This window comes from Pristiophorus japonicus, chromosome 1 (assembly GCF_044704955.1).
Source record: "Pristiophorus japonicus isolate sPriJap1 chromosome 1, sPriJap1.hap1, whole genome shotgun sequence".
NCBI classification, from domain to species: Eukaryota; Metazoa; Chordata; class Chondrichthyes; family Pristiophoridae; genus Pristiophorus; species Pristiophorus japonicus.
Window position 1 is genome coordinate 481909402 of NC_091977.1, and position 25974 is coordinate 481935375.

The 25974-nt window shown below is 44.7% G+C and overlaps 1 protein-coding gene across 1 annotated transcript in view; it reads left to right on the plus strand.

The window, feature by feature from the left end:
- Positions 1-25974, plus strand: part of LOC139276891 (unconventional myosin-Id-like) — a 168311-nt gene that overhangs the window by 82623 nt on the left and 59714 nt on the right. Inside the window, exons 15-19 of the mRNA XM_070894890.1 lie at positions 2515-2681; positions 14899-15106; positions 19779-20002; positions 20766-20910; positions 25305-25409. Coding sequence (XP_070750991.1) covers positions 2515-2681; positions 14899-15106; positions 19779-20002; positions 20766-20910; positions 25305-25409 — 849 coding nt within the window. The remainder of the gene's footprint in view (positions 1-2514; positions 2682-14898; positions 15107-19778; positions 20003-20765; positions 20911-25304; positions 25410-25974) is intronic.

Consider the following 25974-nt stretch of genomic DNA (forward strand, 5'->3'; position numbering starts at 1 on the left):
ATTCACACTCACACACAGTTCATTCACTCACACACAACTCATTCACACTCACACACAATTCAGTCACACATACACGCAACTCAGTCACACATACACGCAACTCAGTCACATGGTCACACAACTCATTCAGACTCACACAACTCCTTCACACTCACACAACTCCTTCACACTCACACAACTCCTTCACACTCACACACAACCCATTCAAACTCACACAACTAATTCACACTCACACAACTCAATCATACTCATGCACAACTCATTCACACTGACAAACAACTCATTCACACTCACACAATTAATTAACACACAACTCATTCTCTCACACAACTCATTCACATGTGCGCACAACTCATTCTCACTCCTACACAACTCATTCACACATAGAACTCATTCATACACACAAATCATTCACACACACAATTCATTCACACACACACGCAGCTCATTCACACTCACACGCAGCTCATTCACACTCACACACAACTCACTCACACACACAACTCATTCACACACACACAACTCACTCACACACACAACTGATTCACACACACACAGTTCATTCACTCACACAACTGATTCACACTCACACACAACTGATTCACACACACACACAACTGATTCACTCACAACTCATTCATACACACACAACTCATTCACTCACACAACTCATTTACATGCACAAAACTCATTCACATGCTCACACAACTCATTTACACTCACACACAACTCAGTCATACATTCACGCAACTCAGTCACACATACACGCAACTCAGTCACATGCTCACACAACTCATTCAGACTCACACAACTCCTTCACACTCACACAACTCCTTCACACTCACACAACTCCTTCACACTCACACAACTCATTCAGACACACACACAACTCATTCACACTCACAGACAACTCATTCACACACACAAAGCTCATTCACACTCACACACAACTAATTCACACACTCACACAACTCATTTACATATACAGAAAGCACATACACACATTTCTTTCGCACACAATTCATTCACACGCCTTAGTCTCACGAATGCACAGCCCATACACAAGTCTCACTCACATACAACTCAGTCACACACACCCATTCATACATCTTGTTCTCAGTCCTAGACTCACTGTTCTCAGTCTCAGCATTTAGTTCTAGACCCCTCAATCACAAGAAATCATCTGTTTCTAGCTACCGTGTCCCATCCTTTCATAATTTTAAACACTTCTATCAAATCATCTTGTAATCTCCTCTGTTCTAACAAAAACAGCCCCAAATTGCTCTGGAGCCATTGAGTTATGATTTGTCAATAGCTCCATTATCATTATATCATGCAACTCCCAGGATGGTAGAAGGCCAACTGGATATACCTTGGCATTTTTTAATTTAGCAATTCTGATGAGTGGGCAGAATGGGTAATTCAGTTCATAGCCGCCAGGATGAGTGACTCAGAAACACTTTAGTGGACACCCGATCATTGTGTTACACCTTCAAAAAGGAACTAAATAAATGTTTTCTTGGGAATGGGACTGGAGTTTGTAGGTTTAGGTTTATACTGTGACCTTGAGCTGCGACACAGATGCAATGATCCTCTGCTACTGGGTCTGCAAGGGGCAGCAAGCCATTGTAGAAAAGCAATGAATATTCTAGAGTTTTGATTATCTTTGAGATTCAGGGAGTATTTATCCAGAATTTTCCTTCAGGTGTTTAAGTGAGATGAGTCTATGATGGGGTAGGGTCCTTTATAGGGTAGATTGTGCAGAGCTGAGGGAGGAGATTAAATGGATGGGGTAGAGTGCATAATAGGCTAGATGGTACATGGACCTTGGAAGGAATTGGTTGGTAGGCAAAAGGCCTTCTCTTGTTCCATGCTCATATGTTTTATTTTCATATGCGAGGGCAGCAAAGGCTATAGAAATGTGTTTTAAAATAAAAGGTCTGGTGTGCTCCATTGTACAGGAAGTAAGGCGGGGAATAGTTTATTACCACAATGAAGTAAGGAATGCATGTTTCTCAGCTTTTGGACTCATTAATAATACTACATGGAGCAAAAAAAGCAATCTTTTATTTTTGGTTCTTTGCTCACTTCCCATGTTACATGGCCTGGAGGTTGAAAGATATTTTGTTGTGGTCAACTAGGATTCTATATAATGGACTCAATGGGAAGCCGTTTGGTTCATTGGGATTCTATACAGTGGCGGTGGGCGGGAAGCATTTTAATCCATTGGGATTACATACAATGGGAGTGAACAGGGAGGTGTTTGATCCATTTGGATTCTATACAGTGGGAGTGAATGGGAAAGGGTTTGGTCTATTCAAATTTTATACAATGGGAATGGCTTAATTTATTGAGATACTATACTAAGGGAGTGAATGGGAAGGGGTTTGGACCATTGCAATGATGTAGGTGAATTAGGTGTGCGCCTCTCTTTCAGTTGGTAGTACCTGTAAGTACCGATCCTTGCAGTGCTCATATGTTCTAATAGTGTAACACCCTCTTACCCCTTTTCAGGAACCTTACTATGTGCGATGCATCAAGCCCAATGACCAGAAATCTCCAGTGCTCTTTGACAATGAACGCTGCAGGCACCAGGTGGAATATTTGGGACTGTTGGAAAACGTGCGTGTGCGTCGAGCCGGATTCGCCTACCGGCTGCCGTACGAGCGCTTCTTGTTGAGGTAATTCTAGTTCTGGTATGTCACAGTGTTTACAAGCAGAGCAATGGAATGCTGGGCTCCCATTTAAAGGGAATGAGATTGAATCTGTTGCCATTCTAGTTCTATTCCTCAGTCGTGTGGTAAATCTATCTTTGGGCTGTGATGCCAGTTAAAGGAACAGTAAAGAAAACTCCACAGGAATCTGTAGGTAAAGGTTATTATATCCAGCAAGTATATATCTTTTGTATATCCTTAATAAAGAAAGAACTTACATTGCTATAGTTCCTTTCATGACCTTAAGTCATGCCAAACCATTTAAGTACTTTTGAAGTGTGGTCACTGTTGTAATGTAGGAAACTTTGCAGCTCATTTGCTGGTCTAATTTAAATGAGGTCCAAGGCACAATTTTGATCATACCTTGGGCCTGCCCATCTGGCAGAGATCACGCCCTGCACCCAATTCATGCCAGTAGGCCAGAACTATCCAATTTAATTCCTATTCAGTTAAACAGACTCCATTTTGTATACACGCATGCTATGCCACGCTAAGCCCCTAATACCGATCATCCCTGTGCTCAATCACCTCTTACTGCTTCCTGTCCTCCAGCATGTTTGGCCTAAAAGTCCTCGTCTTCTAAATCTCTCCACAGCCTTGTTCCACCCTCATTCCGCATCTTTTCCAGACTCTGGTGTACGGCAAATATCCATCATCCTTCTGTTTTACCTTCTTATAGTCAGTTGTTGTGTTAGTCAGGTGTCTGATATACCAAGTCTAAGGGTGAGAAATTGGGGTCATTTGTGCCCACCATTTTGCCCAGGTGTGGCACCGCGAATGACTCCTGCTAAATTCCGCAGGAGTTTAGAGGCAGCGGGAACCGGTAGTGCCCTGCTCCGCTGTGCCGGCAATGACAATATCACCACCATGCGCAGTGACCTGTTTTCACCCCAGAGAGGAAATTCAGGAGCACCCCCTGAAGCTGCAGCAGACAATGACAGTGACAGTTTCAAGGGGTGCATACCGGGCTGTCGGCTAGTTAAAGCGGTAGTAGAAATCTAGAACTCGCTGGCCCAAAAGGCTTTGGTTGCACGGTCAATTACATCCTAGGGTCTTAAGAGAAGTAGCGGCAGGGATTGTGGATGATATGTCCTTACTATACAGTATAAATGCACATGAGGCACATACTTGAGAGAAGGTCATTCTGTGACCAGTTACCTTTATTACTAAGACCTCAAGTGATGGAGATGGGTGGAACTTCTCCTTTTATATCTGAAAGTCCAGGTTAGGAGTGTCTCCCACAAGTTCATCCCCTTGTGGTCAATGTTCTCAAGGTGTACAACTTAGGTCAGTTTATACATGGATTACAATGACATCACCGGCCGCCAAAGTCTTATTGGGATCACAGGTTAAGTCTCTCTGGTGGTTTACGCTCCGTTGTAGAGCGCCTGAGTTGGGGCTCCGGTTGTTGGGCGCTGGCCTGCGTGTCTGCTGTTGACGGTGCCTCAGGCCTGTCCAGACTGCCCACAGTGACTGGGCTGTCCTCCACTTGGTTCCGGTGTTCGGTCACCTATAGTGGAGTAAACTCTACATCGTGTTCTTCCTCTGCTTCTTCTATAGGGTTGCTGAACCTCCTTTGAGTTTGATCCACGAGTTTGCGGCAGATTTGTCCATTGATAAGTTTAACTACCAAAACCCTATTCCCCTCTTTGGCAATCACAGTGCCTGCAAGCCATTTGAGCCCTGCAACGTAATTAAGGACAAAAACAGGGTCATTGACATCAATACATCGCGCCCTCGCATTCCTGTCACCGTAGTCACATTGTGACTGAAGCCTGCTCTCGACAATTTCTTTCATAGTGGGGTGTATAAGGGATAGCCTGGTTTTGAGCGTCCTTTTCATTAGCAGCTCTGCGGGTGGAACCCCTGTGAGCGAGTGTGGTCGGGATCTATTGGCCAACAGGAGGCATGATAAGCGGCTTTCTGGGAACCCCCTTGGATTTTGATCATCCCGTTTGATTATCTGCACTGCTCGTTCTGCCTGACCGTTTGAGGCCGGCTTGAACGGTGCCGTTCTGACATGCTTGATTCCATTGCCTACCATGAAGGCCTGGAATTCAGTGCTTATGAAGCATGGGCCATTGTCGCTGACCAAGACATCCGGTAGACCATGGGCGGCGAACATTGCCCGTAGACTTTCTACCGTGGCAGAGGATGTGCTTGAATTTAAAATGGCACACTCAATCCATTTGGAGTAGACGTCTACTACAACCAAAAACATTTTCCCCATGAAAGGACCTGCATAGTCCACATGGATGCGTGACCATGGCTTGATGGGCCAGGATCAGGGGCTAAGGGGGGCTTCCCTGGGTGCGTTGCCCAACTGAGCACACGTGTTACACCTGCGAACACAAAGTTCTAGGTCTGCATCTATCCCTGGCCACCAAACGTGTGACCTGGCAATTGCATTCATCATAACCATGCCCGGGTGCTCATTGTGAAGTTCTCTGATAAACACCTCTCTGCCCACCTGGGGCATGATTACTCGGTGTCCCCACAGTAGGCAATCGGCCTGAATCAAGAGTTCATCCTTGTGCCTATGAAAGGGTTTAAATTACTCAGGGCATGCCCCATACGTGGCTGCCCAGTCCCCATTCAGGACACATTTCTTAACTAAAGACAGTAGCGGGTCTTTATTTGTCCAGACTTTAATCTGACGGGCTGTCACAGGTGAGCCTTCGCTTTCGACAGCCTCAACAGCAATGACCATCTCAGCATCATGCTCAGTTGCCCCCTCAGTGGTGGCTAGTGGGAGCCTGCTGAGTGCATCGGTGCAGTTTTCAGTGCCCGGTATGTGCCGAATTGTGTAGTCATAGGCGGCTAACATGAGTGCCCACCTCTGTGTGTGGGCCGATGTATTCGCATTTATGGCCTTGTTGTCGGCCAAAAGGGACGTGAGGGATTTGTGATCTGTCTCCAGCTCAAATTTCCTGCCAAATAGGTACTGGTGCATTTTTTTTACTGCATATACATATGCTAGCGCTTCCTTTTCTACCATCCCGTAGCCCCTTTCTGCCTGGGACAGACTTCTGGAGGCATAAGCTACTGGCTGTAACTGACCATTGGCATTCACATGCTGCAACACATACCCGACCCCATAGGACGACGCATCGCACGTTAACATGAGTTTCTCACACGGATCATATAACGTTAACAGTTTGTTGGAGCATAACAAATTACGTGCTCTATCAAAAGCCCTTTCCTGGCTGTCTCCCCAGACCTAATCGTGACCTTTGTGTAGGACCACGTGTAGCGGCTCTAACAGCATGCTCAATTTGGGAATAAAGTTACCAAAATAGTTCAGGAGCCCCAGGAACGAACACAGCTCCGTCATGTTACGGGGTCTGGGTGCTCTCTGGATCGCTTCTGTTTTGGACGCAGTAGGTCTGATCCTGTCTGCTGCTACCCTCATCCCCAGAAATTCTACCTCTGGAGCTAAGAAGACGGACTTCGCCTTTTTCAGTCGCAGCCCTACCCGGTCCAGTCTGCATAGCACCTCCTCCAGGTTGTGGAGGTGTTCTTCAGTATCACGACCTGTGATGAGGATGTTGTCTTGAAAAACTACTATCCTTGGAATCGACTTGAGGAGGCTTTCCATATTTCGCTGAAAGATTGCAGCGGCCGAACGAATACCGAATGGACATCTGTTATACTCAAACAACCCCTTGTGTGTCATGATAATGGTCAGCTTCTTTGACTCACTCGCCAGCTCCTGGGTCATGTAAGCTGAGGTCAGGTCCAATTTTGAAAAAGGTTTGCCACCGGATAGCGTTGCAAAGAGGTCCTCCGCTCTCAGTAGCGGGTTCTGGTCTTGGAGTGACACCCGATTGATGGTGGCTTGTAATCGCCACATATCCTGACCGACACATCCACCTTGAGCACCGGCACGTTTGGGCTCGCCCAGTCACTGAATTCGACTGGCGAGATGATGCCTTCCATCAGCAGGCGGTCCAATTCGCATTCTATCTTTTCCCACATCACGTACGGCACCGCTCTGGCCTTGTGGTGTACTGGCCTGGCGTCCGAGTTTATGTGAATCACTACCTTGGTCCCCATGAAAGTGCCGATGCCGGGTTGAAATAATGAGTCAAATTTGTCCAGGACCTGTGAGCATGATACTCGCTCCACAGAAGAAATTGCATTGACATTGCCCCATTTCCAGTTCATGACAGCAAGCCAACTCCTCCCCAGTAGTGCGGGACCCTCTCCCGGGACAATCCAGAGTGACAACCTGTTCTCCGAATCTTTGTGGGCCACGACTACCGTGGCGCTGCCTAGCACCGGAATGATCTCCTTTGTATACGTCCGTAGCTGTGCATCAATCGGCAATAATTTTGGCCTCCTGGCCTTGGACACCCACAACCTTTTGAACTGTTTGATACTCATCAAGGACTGGCTGGCCCCTGTGTCTAGCTCCATTAATACTGGGATGCCATTGAGGAGTACTTTCATCATTACCGGTGGCTTCCTGGTAAAAGAACTGTATATGTGCTCCACATGAACTCGCTGAACTTCAGCTTCCAACGATTTCCCCCAGTATTCATTTGGCCTCATAGGGCTTACATTGGGCCCTTCCTCCTCGTACATCAACCTGGCTGCAGCTTCCTGCACATACGCGCCAAGTGACCGCTGACGTTGCAGTTTCTGCAGGTATATTGCTGATACCTGCAAGCTCTGACTGGGTGTTTGCCTCCACACCTCCAGCATGAGCTGGAGGCCCCATTGTTGGAAACAAAAGGTCCATTACCAGTCGATCGTCTCTGACTGTCTCTGTAACTGTCCTTAAGCACACCATTAACAGGCGTTGATGGCCCCATTACTGGCCGCATTGTCCCTTGCGATGGCATGAATCGCCGTTCAGCTAGCCATTATCTCTGTTGAATTCCCCCTTTGGGTTTGACTACATGCTGGGGCATGTCCGATTGCCCTTGTCTGCCTAGAGAACGGTGTGCCGCATTAACAATGTTGACTCCCTGGTCGTTTGCCGCAATTGAGCCAAGATTTTTGTCATACATCATTCTGGTCTCTTCCTCCCCTGAGATAAATGTCTGGGCTATCAGAGCGGCCGCTTCCAAGGTCAAGTCTTTGGTCTCAATCAGTTTCCTGAAAACCCCAGCGTGCCCGATGCCCTCAATAAAAAAGTCTCGCAGCATCTCCGCTCTGCATGCATCTGGGAACTTATATAGGCTCACCAGTCGCCGGAGATCTGCCACGAAGTCTGGAATGCTTTGCCCTTCTCGCCGCCAGTGCGTGTAAAACCGGTGTCTCGCCATGTGCATGCTGCTCTCCGGTTAAAGTGTTCCCCGATCAACTTACTGAGCTCTTCAAAAGTCTTGTCCTCTGGCGGTAGAAGGTCCTTCATCAGGGCGTACGTTCTTGATCCACAAACCGTCAGGAGATGAGCCCTGCGTTTGTCGGCCGAATCCTGTCCCAACCATTCCTTAGTGACAAAACTTTGCTGTAGTCTCTCAATAAAGTTGTTCCAATCATCACCAACACAGTACCTCTCTTCTGTACTGCTAGTGGCCATGCTCGCGTGGTTTAAATCCCAGTTTCTCGTCGCCAATGATATGTATAAATGCACACGAGGCCCATTCTTGAGAGAAAGTCACTCTGTGACCAGTTACCTTTATTACCAAGACCTCAAGTGATGAAGGTAGGTGGAGCTTCCCCTTTTATACCTGAAAGTCCAGGTTAGGAGTGTCTCCCACAAGTTCACCCTCTTGAGGTCAATGTTCTCAAGTTGTACAGCTTAGTTCAGCTTATACATGGGTTACAATGATAGTTGAATACATGACAGTGGATGCATTGGTTGCAATTTACCAAAATTCCCTGGCTTCTGGAGAGGTCCCAGCAGATTGGAAAACTGCAAAGGTAACGCCCCTATTTAAAAAAGGAGGCAGACAAAAAGCAGGTACTATAGACCAGTTAGCCTAACACCTATGGTTGGGAAAATGTTGGAGTCCATTATTAAAGAAGCAGTAGCAGGACATTTGGAAAAGCAAAATTTGGTCAGGCAGAGACAGCATGGATTTATGAAGGGGAAGTCATGTTTGACAAATTTGCTGGAGTTCTTCGAGGATGTAACAAACAGGGTGGATAAAGGGGAACCAGCGGATGTGGTGTAGTTGGACTTCCAGAAGGCATTTGACAAGGTGCCACATAAAGTTCACGGGGTTGGGGGTAATATATTAGCATCGATAGAGGATTGGCTAACTAATCAGAGAAAACAGAGAAAACAGAGAGTTGGGATAAATGGTTCATTCTCTGGTTTTGGCAACCAGTAACTAGTGGGGTGCCACAGGGATCAGTGCTGGGACCTCATCTATTTACAATCTATATTAACGACTTGAAAGAAGGGACTGAGTGTAATGTAGCCAAGTTTGCTGATGATACAAAGATGGGAGGAAAAGCAGTGGGTGAGGAGGACACAAAAAATCTGCAAAAGGACATAGACAGGCTAAGTGAGTGGGCAAAAATTTGACAGATGGCGTATACTGTTGGAAAGTGTGAGGTCATGCACTTGGGCAGAAAAAAAATCAAAGAGCAAGTTATTATTTAAATGGAGAAAGATTGCAAAGTGCCACAGTACAGCGGGACCTGGGGGTACTTGTGCATAAAACGCAAAAGGATAGTATGCAGGTACAGCAAGTGATCAGAAAGGCCAATGGTATCTTGGCCTTTATTGCAAAGGGGATGGAGTATAAAAGCAGGGAAGTCTTGCTACAGCTATATAAGGCATTGGTAAGGCCACACCTGGAATACTGTGTGCAGTTTTGGTTTCCATATTTACGAAAGGATATACTTGCTTTGGAGGCAGTTCAGAGAAGGCTCACCAGGTTGATTCTGGGGATGAGGGGGTTGACTTATGAGGAAAGCTTGAGTAGGTTGGGCCTCTACTCATTGGAATTCAGAAGAATGAGAAGTGATCTTATTGAAACATATAAGATTATGAGGGGGCTTCACAAGGTCGATGCAGAGAGGGTGTTTCCACTGATGGGGGAGACTAGAACTAGAGAGCATGATCTGAGAATAGGGGCCACCCATTTAAAACAGAGATGAGGAGAAATTTCTTCTCTCAGACGGTTGTAAATCTGTAGAATTCGTTGCCTCAGAGAGCTGTGGAAGCTGGGACATTGAATAAATTTAAGACAGAAATAGACAGTTTCTTAAATGATAAGGGGATAAGGGGTTATGGGGAGTGGGCGGGGAAGTGGAGCTGAGTCCATGATCAGATCAGCAATGATCTTATTGAATGGCGGAGCAGGCTCGAGGAGCCATATGGCCTACTCCTGTTCCTATTTCTTATGTTCTTATATTCTTTCAAGACTGAGGTAGATTTTTGTTCGGTAAGAGTATCAAGGGATATGGAGCAAAGATTGGTAAATGTTTTTGAGATACAGATCAACTATGATCTAATTGAATGGAGGAGCAGGCTCGAGATGCTGAATGGCCTGCTCATGGTCCTAATCCTAAGTGTGGAGAGGTACTGGAGAAGCTGGGGTTATTCTCCTTAGAGCAGAGAAGGTTGAGAGGAGATTTGATAGAGGTGTTCAAAATCATAAGAGATCTAGACAGAGTAGATAGAGAGAAATTGTTCCCATTGGCAGAAGGGTCGAGAACCAGAGGACACAGTTTTAAGGTGATTGGCAGAAGAACCAAAGGCGACATGAGGAAAAACTTTTTTATACAGCGAGTGGTTAGGTTCTGCAATTCACTGCCTGAAAGGGTGATGGAGGCAGATTCAATTGTGGCTTTCAAAATGAAATTGGATAAGTACCTGAAGGAAAAGATGTGCAGGGCTACAGAGAAAGGGCGGGGGAGTGGAACTAGCTGAGGTGCTCTTGCAGAGAGCCAGCACACGTTCAATGGGCCGAATGGCCTCCTTCTGTACTGTAACCATTCTATGAATCTGGTGGAGTTGATATCCACAACTGCTTCCTTCTGCTTGTCCAGTTAGGATCCGTCACCCTACCCAATTTGTCTTTCTCAGATCCAAAGTGCAGGACCTCACACTTCTCAACATTGAACTCCAGCTGCCATAGTTTTGCCCAGTCCATCAGACTGTCTATGTCCCTTTGTAACATCCTGCTACCATTTACAGAACTCATTGTGCCTCCTAACTTAGTTTCATCTGCAAACTTGGTCATACAACTCAAAGAAAACAAGAGGGGCAAAGAGAATGCATGAGAATAGACTGACAGCTAACATAAAAGGGAATCCAAAAGTCTTCTATATGCATATAAATAGTAAACGGATAGTAAGAGTATGGGTGGGGCCGATTAGGGACCAAAGAGGAGACCAATATATGGAGGCAAAGGGCATGGCTGAGGTACTAATTAGGTATTTTGCATCAAAGAAGATGCTGCCAAAGTAATAATGAAAGAGGAGGTAGTTGAGATAGAGGAAATGGCTAAAATTTAATAAAGAAGAGGTACTTAAAAAGGCTAGTTGTACTTAAAGTAGATAAGTCCCCAGGACCGGATGGGTTGCATCCTAGGACACTGAGGGAAATAAAGGTAGAAATTGCAGAGGTACTGGCCATAATCCTCCTTGAATTAGCTGAGGACTGGAAAATTGCAAATGTTACACGCTTGTTCAAAAAAGGGTGTAAGGAGAAACCCAGCAACTACAGGCCAGTCAGTTTAACTTCGGTGGTGGGGAAGTTTTTAGAAACGATAATCCGAGACAAAATTAACAGTCACTTGGACAAGTGTGGATTAATTAAGGAAAGCCAGCACGGATTTGTTAAAGGCAAATCATGTTTAACGAACTTGATTGAGTTTTTTGAAGAGCTAACAGAGAGGGTTAATGAGTACAATGCAGCTGATGTAGTGTACATTGACTTCCAAAAGGCGTTTGATAAAGTGGCACATAATAGGCTTGCCAGCAAAGTTGAAGCCCATGGAATAAAAGGGACAGTGGCAGCATGGATATGAAATTGACTAAGAACATCAGAACATAAGAAATAGAAACAGGAGTAGGCCATACGGCCCCTCAAAGATCATGTCTGTTGTGCCCCGTAGGGGTTGAAATCCGCACTGTGACTCCGGGAGGAGCTCCTCGGCCACGGGGAGAAGACAGTTGAGGAGGACTCTAGCGACAACTTTTCCCAGTGGCTGTTACCAGGGAGATTCCTCTGTAGTTGCTGCAGTCGGACTTGTCCCCTTTTTAAAAGATGGTCAAGATCACTGCATCTCTGAGATCTCCCGACGTGCTCTCCTCCCTCCAGATGAGAGAGATGAGGTCATGTATTCGCGCCAACAGTGCCTCTCGCCATACTTCACTGCCTCAGCAGGGATTCCATCCACTCCTGTAGCCTTGTTGTTCTCAAGCTGTCTTAAGCTGCCAAAAGCTGGTGCCCCAGTACCGATCCACTCATCACAACTCCTCAATCAGAGAACAAACCCTTTATCGCTACTCACTGTCTCCTACCTCCTAACAAACTACCAACCCATATCACAAGGTTAACTCCAAGTGTACATGCTCTCATTTCTGCTAATATGCTCTTGTGTGGAACCTTATCAAATGCCTTCTGGAGGTCCACATACACAACATTCATAGACACTCCCCTAAGCTTATCTGGAGTCGAGAGAGAACAAGCAATAACAGAGCTACCTCTCCATGTTCCATTAGTGAACGAGGCTGCTTGGCCAATTAGTAATAGGAGCTTGCCTAGCTCAAGGGTTACTGAGGCTGCCACAGAAGGCCTTCATCACCAGCCACATCATCTTGGAGCAGCCTTCACCCTGATTCCCTCCCCCTAGCAAAGAAGAATCATCCACTACTCTGATCAGAGAGAGGAAGGCAGAAAAGATCTCAATGAAGAGGATAAGTACCTTTTTCCTTCTAGTACCCAAAGGACAGGATTCAGCAGTGGAATCCTTCTGGCTGTTGTTTTTTGGACCCTGCTCTGCCCGAGTACTGCCGAGGCACAGGGGCAACAGGAAACTCAACCACAATCTGTCCTTGCATTTTCTGTGCTGCACTTGCAGGGTTTTTCTACCTCCCAATTCCCCATTTCATAGAAGCATAGAATCATACAGCATAGAAGGAGACCATTCAGCCCAGCATGCCTGTGTCGGCTCCTTGAAAGAGCTATACATTTAGTCCCACTCCTGCTCTTTCTCTATAGCCCTGCAATTTTCTCCTTTCAAGTGTATATCCAATTCCCTTTTGAAAACTACTATTGAATCTGCTTCCATGACCCTTTCAGGCAGTGCATTACAGATCATAATTGTAATGTATTTGTTTCATGGGTTCTTTGCTTAAGAATTCATAGCAACACATTGCTATTAAAAACTAGTTGGTTTATAAACAAAGATTTAACAATCACACTACACGTTACCAATTCATCCACTAGGCTCACAACTGCATACCTCACCTAGGCCCAACTGACTGGGTTTATTGAGTCTTGGAAACATCATGTGACTGGTTAAGTCATTCACAATGCAACAGTTCTACAACTATTTTAGTTGCATCTATAAATCAAATGCCTTCTTATTACAGGGGTAAATTAGAGGGCAAACTTTAATACAAGTGCCCCCTGACTAAAAGGGGGAGGGGGCACTAAAACCGACAAACTTAAACGAATTAAACTTTAGACATGGTTCAAATTAAAATTTGGTTGCCGTGGGTGATGATGTCAACAGCTCTACAACTATTTTGTTGTAAACATTAATCAAGTGCCCTCTGATTAAAGGCAGTGGGGGGTCACACTCCAAAAACTTTTCAAGTGCTCCCTTGTTTTTTTGAGGGCACCAAAAACACAAATTATACAAGTGCCCCCTGGCTAAAAGGGGTGGGTGGGGGGGGCACTAAAACTGACAAACTTAAACAAATTAAACTTTAGGCATGGTTCAAATTAAAATTTGGTTGCCGGGGGGTGATGATGCACTCCAGACCCTCCAGCGCCCACCTCTCGCGGAAGGCCGCGAGCGTACTGGTGGACACCGCGTGCTCCATCTCCAGGGACACCCTGGCTCGGATGTAACCGCGGAAGAGAGGCAGGCAGTCGGGCTGAACGACCCCCTCGACCACCCGCTGCCTGGATTGGCTGATGGCCCCCTTGGCCATGCCCAGGAGCAGTCCTACGAGGAGGCTCTCGGACCTACCCGCTCCCGTCCGCACAGGCTGCCCAAAGATCAGGAGCGTGGGACTGAAGTGCAACCAGAATTTGAGGAGCAGCCCCTTCAGATATTGGAAGAGGGGCTGCAACCTCGCACACTCAACATACACATGGAACACGGACTCACACCTGTGAGCATACTCACAAGTGCATACATTATAATAATAATTAGCTTCCATAAAAAACATTCTCCTTATCTCCCCTCTGGTTCTTTCTCACCTTTCTGTTTCACCATCTTGACTATTTTTCCTTTCTCTGTATTTCCCTCGTCTCACTGATTATCTTTCATATCATCTAATGATCTTCTAATAAACAGATTACAGATCATTCAACCCCTTAACTCCCTCCCTGTGATTGGAGTCTCTGTCGGTTCTCTCCCTTTCCTCATTTGTCCTCTTTATTTTTTACAATGTGAATAACATGATTTTCATCTTTCTTTCAGTCTTTATTCTGATGCAGGGTACACACCAGAATCATCAAAACGCTGTCGTTCCTTCGTGCAGATGCTGATAAAACCGCTGTCTATTTCATAGAATCGTAGCAGTTAACGGCACAGAAGGAGGCCATTTAGCCCATTGTGCTTTCTGAAAGAACTCTCCACTCAGTCCCATTCCCCTACCCTCTCTCTATAACCTTTTCAAATGTTATTTTTCAAATATTTCTCCACTTCCTTTTAAAATCCTGGATTCGGCTTCCGGTGTTTCTGTTTCTGTTTCTGGTCAGACATTCCATGTCCAAACTACCCACTGCCTAAAAGGATTTCTCCCAACCTCTCCTTTTGTTCTTATGGTGATCATTTTCAGCAATTTCTGTTTTTATTTCCAATTTCCAACATGTGCATGCTTTTTAAAAATTTAGTCTTGGCATGTGGGCGATGCTGGCAAGGGTGGCATTTAATGCCCACATGCTCTAGTTGCCCTTGAGGAGGCGGTCTTGGGCCTTCTTCTTGAACTGCTGCAGTCTATGTGGTGATATTTATAAATGAATGTTGTTGCAGATATATTAATGAATTGAACATGCTTTAATATCTATGTACCATTTAAAAATGTATTTCAGGTATAAGATGACTTGTGAGTACACTTGGCCCAATCATCTCCTGTCAACGGACCAGGAGGCCACCCGTGTGATCATAGAGCAACATGGCTTCCAGCAGGATATTGCCTATGGAAATACAAAGCTATTCATTCGAACGCCGCAGACCTTGTTTAAACTGGAGACAGCACGGGCAGGAATAATTCCCTTCATTGTGCTCTTTCTGCAAAAGGTAGAGATGCTAGAGAACATCAGGAGCTCAGGAAGAGAAGGTCGGGAGTTCAAGGGGGAGGGGGAACATCAGGAACTGGGAGGAGGGAGAGTAGGTCAGGGTCTCGGAGAGAAGGTCATGAACTCGGGGAGAGAAGGTCAGGAACTTATTGGGGGGGGAGCATGGTGAGAACAGTGTGGAGGGGATGAATATGATCCAGGTCTAAAGGAGGTGGGGGGGCAGATGAAAGCAAGAATTTGATCCAGATGGGAAGATAGATAACATTCTCCCACCCTCTGTTAGGCCTGGATTACGTTCCTCCACCCCCTTTACATCTGCACCACATTCTCCCTCTCCTCACCCCACCCAGACCGCACCGGTTCAAGAAGGCAGCTCACTACCACCCTCACAAGGACAACTAGGGATAGGCAATAAATAAATACATTTTTAAAAATGAGAGTGTTTACTGTGCAATGTTCCCTGTAAGCAGCCGAACAGCACTACAGAGAACCTGCGCAGCCGGCTTGCTGCCTGTTCAATACAAAACTGTAGTGATTATCTACATGATCAAATTTGAATCATTCTGCACATGTGCACCGCATGGGGAGGGGGGCAGAGCCTAGAGACCATCCTGCCTCCCAGTGGAGCCATGTATGTGCACCCGTCATTCCAACTGCGCATGTACCTATGTTACCTGTAGGCCCAGCACGGAGCCTGGAGCCCACTCACAGGCTGTAGGCCCAGCACAAAGCCTGGAGCCCACTCACAGGCTGTAGGCCCAGCATGGAGCCTGGAGCCCAATCACAGGCTGTAGGCCCAGCACGGAGCCTGGAGCCCAATCACAGGCTGTAGGCCCAGCTTGGGGGGGAGAATGTAAGGAACTTTCTGGGGCAGGGGGGAGGTGGAGAAGGTCCTAACCTGAGAGGGTGAGCCCTGTCTGTTCTCTGAAAGCAGTAGTGTTAGTACCATGAGCTCTGTCTGGTACCAGGCGGACATAATGAATGGATCAAATTACACATTGCAAAAGTCTTGATTACTCAGTCAGACGGGATCAAATTACAGATTCCAGACATACTGTTGGGTGTGTCTTGTCCTTCAAGGGGTCCAATCAGAAATCTGGTCTGGTCATCCAAGGTGACCAATCAAAACTTTGGTGTTGTAAATACATGCTGCCATTAAAAGTGGCCTGTTGTCTGAAACAGGCGGAGGCTTTGGGCGCCCGGTAGTTGACCCTTTTCCAATGGAGCCGGACCACATCACTGACGTTAATGGAGCAGTAAGGCCCCGGACCCCATTTTACAGCTGTTACTGCCCCATTAATGCAAGGTGAAGGCAGTCCAAATCAAATGAAGGTAGTAAAGCATTACATGCTCCAAAATCCTTCTGAGTAAAGATATTTTTCTGAACACTTGCCTCACTTTTTTAGTGACAATTAGAAATAGATAACCCTGTATCACTGACTGCCCAACCAGAGGAAGTATTCTTTTTCTATTCATCCTTTCAAAACACATCATTGTTTTAAAAACATTCCGGTGTAGTAGGGAGTGCTGCACTGTTGGAGGTGCCATTTTTCATATGAGACGTTAAACTGTGGTCCCATCTCTCAGGTCCCACGAGTTCTCCCTGGTGTCTTGGTTAATATTTATCCCTCAACCAACATCACCAAAATAAAATATCTGTCTTTGTATCATTGCTGATGTGGAAGCTTGCTGTGTGCAAATTGGCAAATAATGCATTTCCTACATTACAACAGTGACTCCACTTCAAAACATACTTCAGCACTTTGGGAGGTCCTGAGGTTGAAAAAGGTACTATATAAATTCAAATTCTTTCTTTCTATCTGTTGGCTGCAAAAGTGCTCTGTGAGTTGGGCAGTCCTATTTCAGTTCCTAATGGACATGGGCCTACAGCACAAAGTGCCCATAATTCAGCATTGATTGACACTCTCAGCCAGATATGCCACAGGGCAGCTGGTGTGGGAAATTCGAAAAATCGCACCTTGGTACAGTAGGAGGCATTCTTCTCAGGTCTGGCATAAAGCACAGCGGGAGCTTTGGCGTACTTTACTTGGCTTAAGAGTGCTTCATGCTGACACTGCCAGAAATGGGAAGAGTTCCATTGCTCTCATCATTGGTTCTGTTTATTGGAAAAGAGGAGTTTGTGAGGTGACTTAATTGAAGTTCTCAAGAAAAGAATTGACGGAGCAAATCGAGGCAGTGAAGGCAAGAAAGAATTTGCATTTATATAGTGCCTTTCACAACCTCAGGACACCCCAAAGTGCTTCACAGCCAAAGAAGTACTTTTTGAAGTGTAGACACTGTTGTAATGTAGGAAATGATTAGGATACTGGACTCCGATGCTCATCTTCGAATAGTGCAGAGGGATCTTTATGTCCACTTGAGAGGGCAACGGGGCATCGGTTTAACGTCTGATCTGAAAGATGGTACCTCCAACATTGCAGCACTCCCTCAGTACAGTAAAGCTATCAGACCTGAAGTTAGTATATGCAGATCTCTCTTTACAACACTGCTGTTAAGGGGATATGCAACTGAATTAATTTCCCTTTTAAAGGGTTGACCTGATTTTACGTCTGAAAAATATAGTCACTGTCTGCAGATAGAGCAGCACCAAGTCCCCATCACTGTTTCAATATTCTGCATTTCCGATACACTCCTTAAAAGCCCTCAGTTTGATCCCTGTCTTTCCGAAGAATGATTTATTCTGTCGACGCTGTGGCTACCAGTGATTAATGGGGAGGGGATCTGGGTCCACAAACCGTTCCTCATTGTCCTCATTGTCATCTCGCTATAGATCACATGAAGGTGTCTGCCCTACTTTCAGGTTCTTGGTCTCGTCATGCCAGGTTTGATAAATGCCCAGTTCTTTTAAAGAAATGCTATTTATCTGGCCCTAGGGAAACAGGTTTGAAATTATTAGAAGCTTCCCGTTTTAGAAATTGGAGCAGAGAAACAGAAGCAGTTGAATAACCTGAATAATAATTGGAAAAGTAGAGACATACAGACACACACATATACCGATAGGAACACAAGTATACAGACACATTTACAGACATGCAGATGTACAGACATACAAATATATAAGCACCCACATTTACAGACACACAAAAATGCAGACACACAGAAATACAGACACATATATAAGTAGCCAAATATACAGATACACAAATATACATATACAGTCATGGAAACCCAGTGTATTCTGCTTCCCCATCCCAGAATCATGCCCTAGTTTCTCCATTTCTCTGAAATCCTCTGCTGCTATTTTTTAAGCATGGCTTCACAGTGGGCAGCCGGTATTCTGGTACAGATGCAAACCCCTCCTGGAAATGGTCTTATGCTATTTGTTGGCTACACATGTTTCTAGTGACTTCACACCCAAATTGAACTATAAAGTTCGCATCGACCCTGCCTCAGCAAATGTAATGCGTCTTGTGAGACCGCACAGCTTCAAACTAGTGTCAGGCATACAGAGATCATTGTAGCACCAAAGCCTTGGAGAATGGGCCTAATTAAAAGCATGTTGAAGTGCCTGTTGTGTTTTATTTTGGTTCTCCTTACACCTCTCAGACACCAAAGGGGCTTCATTTCCTCTGTGTGCTTAATATAGACAGATTAACGGCCATGACAAAATAGTGCAGACAGGAATGTAATATAAAGGTGTCAACCTGCGAGATAAAAATAGGACACAGAGCAATTGAACTTCAGCAAGAGAGAGTCAGCTACGGTGTTTTAAAATCTGGAAGCTTCAGATGCAGCTGTTCACAGTGATTTATTAATTTTTAATTAATTATTCATAGAAAAGTTCTTAATCAAGCAGCTGAAGCTCGAGCATGAAATCCATAGAGGATTCATTGAGCAGTGAGTGTCTCCTTTTCCAACTATGGGGACTGTCTTCCAATCAATGTTGTTCTCATGAATGCTGAATGTGCTCAGACTAATTTTCTTTGTGTTTTGTTAGTGCTATGGGTGTTAACCTGGTTAAAATAGCCGGGTTAACACCCATAGCTAAAAACATAAACGCCAGTCGGAACTACTTCTTATGGCATGTGTTAGTGAGAAAAATCACTTGGACTTTAAACATGGAGACACGCGTAGCTCTTGACTTTGTGTGATAGTGTAAAAGGTTGATACCAAATCAGCAACCTGTTTACATCTTTCACGATTTTTATTTCCATTGACTTAAATAGAAATAAAAATACAGAGTAAAGCTCCCTCTGCACTATCCCAGCAAATGCTCCCAGGGCAAGTACAGCACGGGTTAGATACAGAGTAAAGCACCCTCTACACTGATCATCAAACATTTCCTGGCTCGGTCCCTCTAATGTCTCTCAGCTGTAACCTCAGTAGTGATGGTGTAGTAGGACACCATTTTTCTATTTGTCTCCTGCCATTCAGTGGTGCTCCTGAGTGACATCAATAATTTGTGATAAAGTAACTGCAGTTTTGGTGCTGGGGACTCATGCATACTTGAGATGGAGATTCACTTTGCACAAATGGCAGAAAGAGGAAACTTGCATCCCATTGATCGGAGGTAGATTTGAACCCTAGTTCCAGAGATGAAAGGGCAAGGTCTGCTCAACCCTTCAACGATACTTCATTTGGAAATAAAACACGTGCAATGAAATACTAATAATTTACATTCAGCGAGTTGTTTCACATGTTTTTCTCAACAGGTCTGGAGGGGAGCCCTTGCTAGGAGACGTTGCCGGGGCATGAGAGCTGTCTACGCAATCATGAGTTATTACAAGACATTCAAGGTCAAGGCATATCTAATAGAGGTAATGAGGCGCTTCCAGAGTGTACGGAGCATGAGCGACTATGGAAAGAGCGTGACCTGGCCAACGCCTCCCACAGTCTTAGTCAAATTTGAGGAGAATATGAAGTATCTGTTCAGAAGGTAAAAAATATTTTCTTTAAGGAATTTTGTTTACTTTTCGTACGGAATAAAGGTCCTTCTGTATTGTTCCATCATACACTCCCAGGGCAGGTACAGCACAGGTTAGATACAGTGTAAAGCTCCCACTACACTGTCCCATCAAGCATTCCCACAGTAGGTGCAGGATGGGTTAGAAACAGAGTAAATCTCCCTCTACACAATCCTATCAAGCATTCCCAGGGCATGTACAACATGGGTTAGATACAAATTGAATGTTATGACTAGCACCTTCAGCATCAATTGTATAATAGCCATTCTATTCCAAATAGCAATCAATATCGATCTGTAAATTTTTTAAAGAGTGTCAGGATCGAGCCAGTACATTGATCAGTAGTAATCATATGGCTGTTCCAAATGTTATTGTCGCTTTCTACCAATCTCATTGGCCTATAGTTTTAATTTGACAGTTGAGTTCATGAGTGTCAACTTTGAGCAATCCCCTTTTTCGACTGCTTTGATTGGTCCACGGGATTCAATCTATCATTGGATCCTAGTAACTATAAGGCCATAACAACGATTCACATCCTTCAGGCTGCTCCCCGCTCCACCGAATGTACATCAGGGAGCAGGAGAATTCCTGAGGAAATTCACCCCATAGTTATCTGAGAGAGAGTGAAATTTAATAGAGCTTTGTGTACTTCAATCTCCCGACAGTTGAAACCTTGATAAAATTAGCACTCGTTTTTCTGCTCAATCCACCTTATGATATGCTGCTCTCTTGCAGGTGGAGGGCACGACAGATCGTCAAAAACATCCCACCGTCTGACATGCCACAAATCAAGGCAAAAATCGCTGCCTTGGATGCACTGCTGGGGCGGAGGAAGGACTGGGGTGTACAGAGAACCTGGGAGCAGGACTACCTCTCATCTGTAAGTACCATTTTACCTTTACTCTGGCGGCCCCTCTTATCTGTAGATACTAGAGCCTCGTCTATATACTGCTTCTGCCCTTGGGTAAAATGAACAAGAAAGAGAGAAAGACTTGGATTTATATAGCGCATGGCATGACCATCAGACATCTCAAAGCACTTCACAGCCAATTAAGTATTTTTTGGAGTGTAGTCACTGTTGTAATGTAGGAAACGTGGCAGCTAATTTGCGCACAAGCAAGCTCCCATAAACAGCAATGTGATAATGACCAGATAACCTGTTTTTTGTTCTGTTGATTGAGGGATAAATATTGGCCAGCGGGGCACAGCCTCAAAATATGGGGGAGCCAATTTAAAACTGAGTTGAGAAGGAATTTCTTCTCCCAGAGGGTTGTGAATCTGTGGAATTCTCTGCCCAAGGAAGCAGTTGAGGTTAGCTCATTGAATGTATTCAAATCACAGATAGATAGATTTTTAACCAATAGGGGAATTAAGGGTTATGGGGAGCGGGCGGGTAAGTGGAGCTGAGTCCACGGCCAGATCTTTTTGAATGGCGGAGCAGGCTCGAGGGGCTAGATGGCCTACTCCTGTTCCTAATTCTTATGTTCTTATGATAACTTCCCCGCTCTTCTTCCAAATAGTGTCATGGGATTTTATACGTCCACTTGAAAGAGCAGACGGGATCTCAGTCTAACGTCTTCTCTGAAAGATGGAACCTCCGACAGTGCAGCGCTCCTTTAGTATTGCACTGGAGTATCAGGCTAAATTTTTTGTGCTCAAGTCTCTGATTTGGGACTTGAACCCACAACCTTCAGACTCATAGGCAAGAGTGCTACCCACTTAGCCACGACTGACAACTTGAATTCATACGGCGCCTTTAACATTGTACACATCCCAAAGCCATTCATAGAGAAATGGCAGAGGCAAAGGTAACCGAAAGTTAAAGAGCTGGTTTGGCAAATTCTGGCACATGATTTTACGAAAAAATCTGCCAAAATTTCCAATACAATGGAAGAGGCTCCCTGCCAGGAACGCAATGTCTGAAAACGAGCCCTTATAACTGTAATTTATGTTTTTCCTCACTTCCTTTGTTCATGGGGGTTATTTTTATGGTTCTTTTGTGCATTCCCTACTTCATTTGCAACTCTCATTTCCTTCGCCCCACCATTGGCAGCCATGCCTTCACCTGTCTAAGTTTTAAGCTTTGGAATTCCCTCCCTAAACCTTAAAGGCACTTTGTCTAAATGCACATAGCATTCAAAACAAAATCAATGAATTGATGGCACAAATAGATACAAATGGGTATGATTTGATAACCATTACAGAGACATGGTTGCAAGGTGACCAGGACTGGGAATTAAATATTCAGGGGCATTTGACAATCCGGAAGGACAGACAGAAAGGAAAAGGAGGTGGGGTAGCTCTATAGATAAAGGATGGAATCACTGCAATAGTGAGAAACGATATTGGCTCAAATGATCAGGATGTTGAAACAGTTTGGGTGGATATAAGGAATAATAAGGGGAAAAAGTCACTGGTGGGTGTAGTCTATAGGCCCCCAACAGCAGCAACTCTGATGGTCGGAGTATAAACCAGGAAAAAGTGGGGGCTTGTAAAAAGGGAACAGCAATAATCATGGGTGATTTTAACCTCCATATTCATTGGAAAAATCAAATTGGTCAGAGAAGCCTTGAGGAAGAGTTCATAGAATGCATAAGGGATGGGTTCCTTGAGCAGTATGTAATGGAACCAACCAGAGGGCAGGCTATCTAGGATCTGGTCCTGTGTAATGAGACAGGATTAATAAACAATCTCTAGTAAAGGATCCCCTTGGAATGAGTGATCATAGCATGGTTGAATTTCAAATTCAGATGGAGGACGAGAAAGTTGGATCTCAAACGAGTGTACTAAGCTTAAATAAAGGAGATTATGAAGGTATGAGGGCAGAGTTGGCTAAAATAGATTAAAGTTTAGGACGGTTGATGAACAGTGGCGTACATTTAAGGAGATATTTCACAACTCTCAAGAAAAATATATTCCAGTGAGGAGAAAAGAGTGTAAAAGAAAAAAATAGCCATCCGTGGCTAACTAAAGAAATAAAGGACGGAATCCAATTAAAAACAAAGTGGCCAAAACTAGTGGGAGGACAGAAGATTGGGAAGCTTTTAAAAGCCAGCAAAGAATGACGAAAAAAATGATTAAGAAAGGGAAGATAGACTATGAAAGTAAACTAGCACGAAATATAAAAACAGATAGCAAGAGTTTCTATCAGTATATAAAAAGGAAAAGAGTGGCTAAAGTAAATGTTGGTCCATTTAGAGGACGAGACCGGGGAATTAGTAAAAGGGAACATTGAGATGGCAGAAACTCTGAACAAATATTTTGTATCAGTCTTTACGGTAGAGGGCACAAACAATATCTCAACAGTGGATAATCAGTGGGCTATGGGGGGGAGGAACTTAACACAATCACAATCAGTAAGGAGGTCGTACTCAGTAAGATAATGGGACTAAAGGCAGATAAATCCCCTGTACATGAAGGCTTGCATCCTAGGATCTTAAGAGAAGTAACGGCAGGGATAGTGGATGCATTAGTTGTAATGGATTCTGGGGCGATCCCAGCAGACTGGAAAACTGAAAATGTGACGCCCCTATTTAAAAAAGGAGGCAGACAAAAAACAGGAAACTATAGACCAGTTAGCCTAACATCTGTGGTTGGGAAAATGTTAGAGTCTATTATTAAAGAAACTGTAGCAGGACATTTGGAAAAGCATAATTCAGTCAGGCAGAGTCAGCAAGGATTTATGAAGGGGAAATCATGTTTGACAAATTTGCTGGACTTCTTTGAGGATGTAACGAACAGAGTGGAAAGGGGAACCAGTGGATGTGGTGTATTTGGACTTCCAGAAGGTATTTGACAAGGTTACTGCACAAGATAAAAGTTCACGGGGTTGGGGATAATATATTAGCATGGATAGAGGATTGGCTAACTAACAGAAAACAGAGAGTCGGGATAAATGGTTCATTCTCTGGTTGGGGTGCCATAGGGATCAGTGCTGGGACCCCAACTATTTACAATCTATATTAACGACTTGGAAGAAGGGAGTGAGTGTAATGTAGCCAAGTTTGCTGACGATACAAAGATGGGAGGAAAAGCAATGTGTGAGGACACAAAAAATCTGCAAAAAGACATAGACAGGCTAAGTGAGTGGGCAAACATTTGGCAGCATCAGTATAATGTTGGAAAGTGTGAGGTCATGCACTTTGGCAGAAAAAAATCAAAGAGCAAGTTATTATTTAAATGGAGAAAAATTGCAAAGTGCTGCAGTACAGCGGGACCTGGGGGTACTTGTGCATGAAACACAAAAGGATAGTATGCAGGTACAGCAAGTGATCATGAAGGCCAATGGAATCTTGGCCTTTATTGTAAAGGGGATGGAGTATAAAAGCAGGGAAGTCTTGCTACAGTTATACAGGGTATTGTGAGGTCACACCTGGAATACTGCGTACAGTTTTGGTTTCCATATTTATGAAAGGATATACTTGCTTTGGAGACAGTTCAGAGAAGGTTCACTAGGTTGATTCTGGAGATGAGTGGGTTGACTTATGAGGAAAGGTTGAGGAGGTTGGGCCTCTACTCATTGGAATTCAGAAGAATGAGAGATGTTCTTATCGAAACATATAAGATTATGAGGGGGCTTGACAAGGTGGATGCAGAGAGGATGTTTCCACTGATAGGGGAGACTAGAACTAGGGGGCATAATCTTAGAATAAGGGGCTGTCCATTTAAAAGTATGATGAAGAGGACTTTCTTTTCTCAGAGGGTTGTAAATCTGTGGAATTCGCTGACTCAGAGAGCTGTGGAAACTGGGACATTGAATAAATTTAAAACAGAGATAGACAGTTTCTTAACCGATAAGGGATTAAGGGGTAATGGGGAGCGGGCAGGGAAGTGGACCTGAGTCCATGATCGGATTAGCCATGATCGTATTAAATGACGGGGCAGGCTCAAGGGGCCATGTGACCTACTCCTGCTCCTATTTCTTATGTTCCTTCAAGACTGAGATAGATCGATTTTTGTTAGGTAAGGGTGTCAAAGTCTATGAAGCAAAGGCAGGTAAATGGTGTTGAGGTAAATATCAGCCACGATCTAATTGTGCCGGAATAGGCTTGTGGGGCTGAACGGCCTAATTCTGTTCCTATGAGCGGGGACACTGCCCATTCTCAAATTGCCCAGGTGCATGGGGCAAGGGGGAAGGGGAGGAGCCTTACCCCATAATCTTCTATCCTTCCCACTGCTAGGAAATGCAGCATCCTCTACTCATTGACTCCCCGCTCGACACAACTCGGATGGGGCCTTCGAGTGAGGCTGACATTAAAATCTCTGTTCCTTCAGGTCAGGGACAACCCGAAGATGATGTCCCAGTTTACCACAACCATGAAGGGGCTGAAATGCAAGGAACCATTCAGCAGCGTGCTGTTCTCCGCACACGTACGAAAGGTAAGGATAAAGAAAGAGGAATCTCTGCTGGCGAAAGTAGTAGGTGAATATCGAAGCATGTTCATATGACATTCACCCCGCCTGCTATTTTAACACAGTAACCTATTGGAATTTATCTCCCTGCTCAAACGTCCAAAAAAGTAATGTTGCCATAGAAACATACAACACAGAAGGGGGCCATTTGGCCCATCGTGCTTGCGCTGGCTCTTTGAAAGAGCTATCCAGTTAGTACCATTCCTCATTCTTTCCCCATAGCCCTGAATATTTTTCCTTTTCAAGTATATGTCCAACTCCCTTTTCAAAGTTACAATTGATTCTGCTCCCACAACCCTTTCAGGCCGTGAACTCATAACAACTTGCTGCGTAAAAACATTTCTTATCACCTCTCCTCTGGGTCTTAGCAATGCATTAAACTTTTGTTTGCTGATTCCCCCCAGCAGAGGTCTCCAGGCTTATATTTATAAAACTCTGCTCTTCACTTCTCCATTCTTTTATCAGTGTTGCTAGTGGGATTGTTAAGGGGGAAGTCACGTCCAGGGCTTGGCATATTTTATTCTTAGTCCTT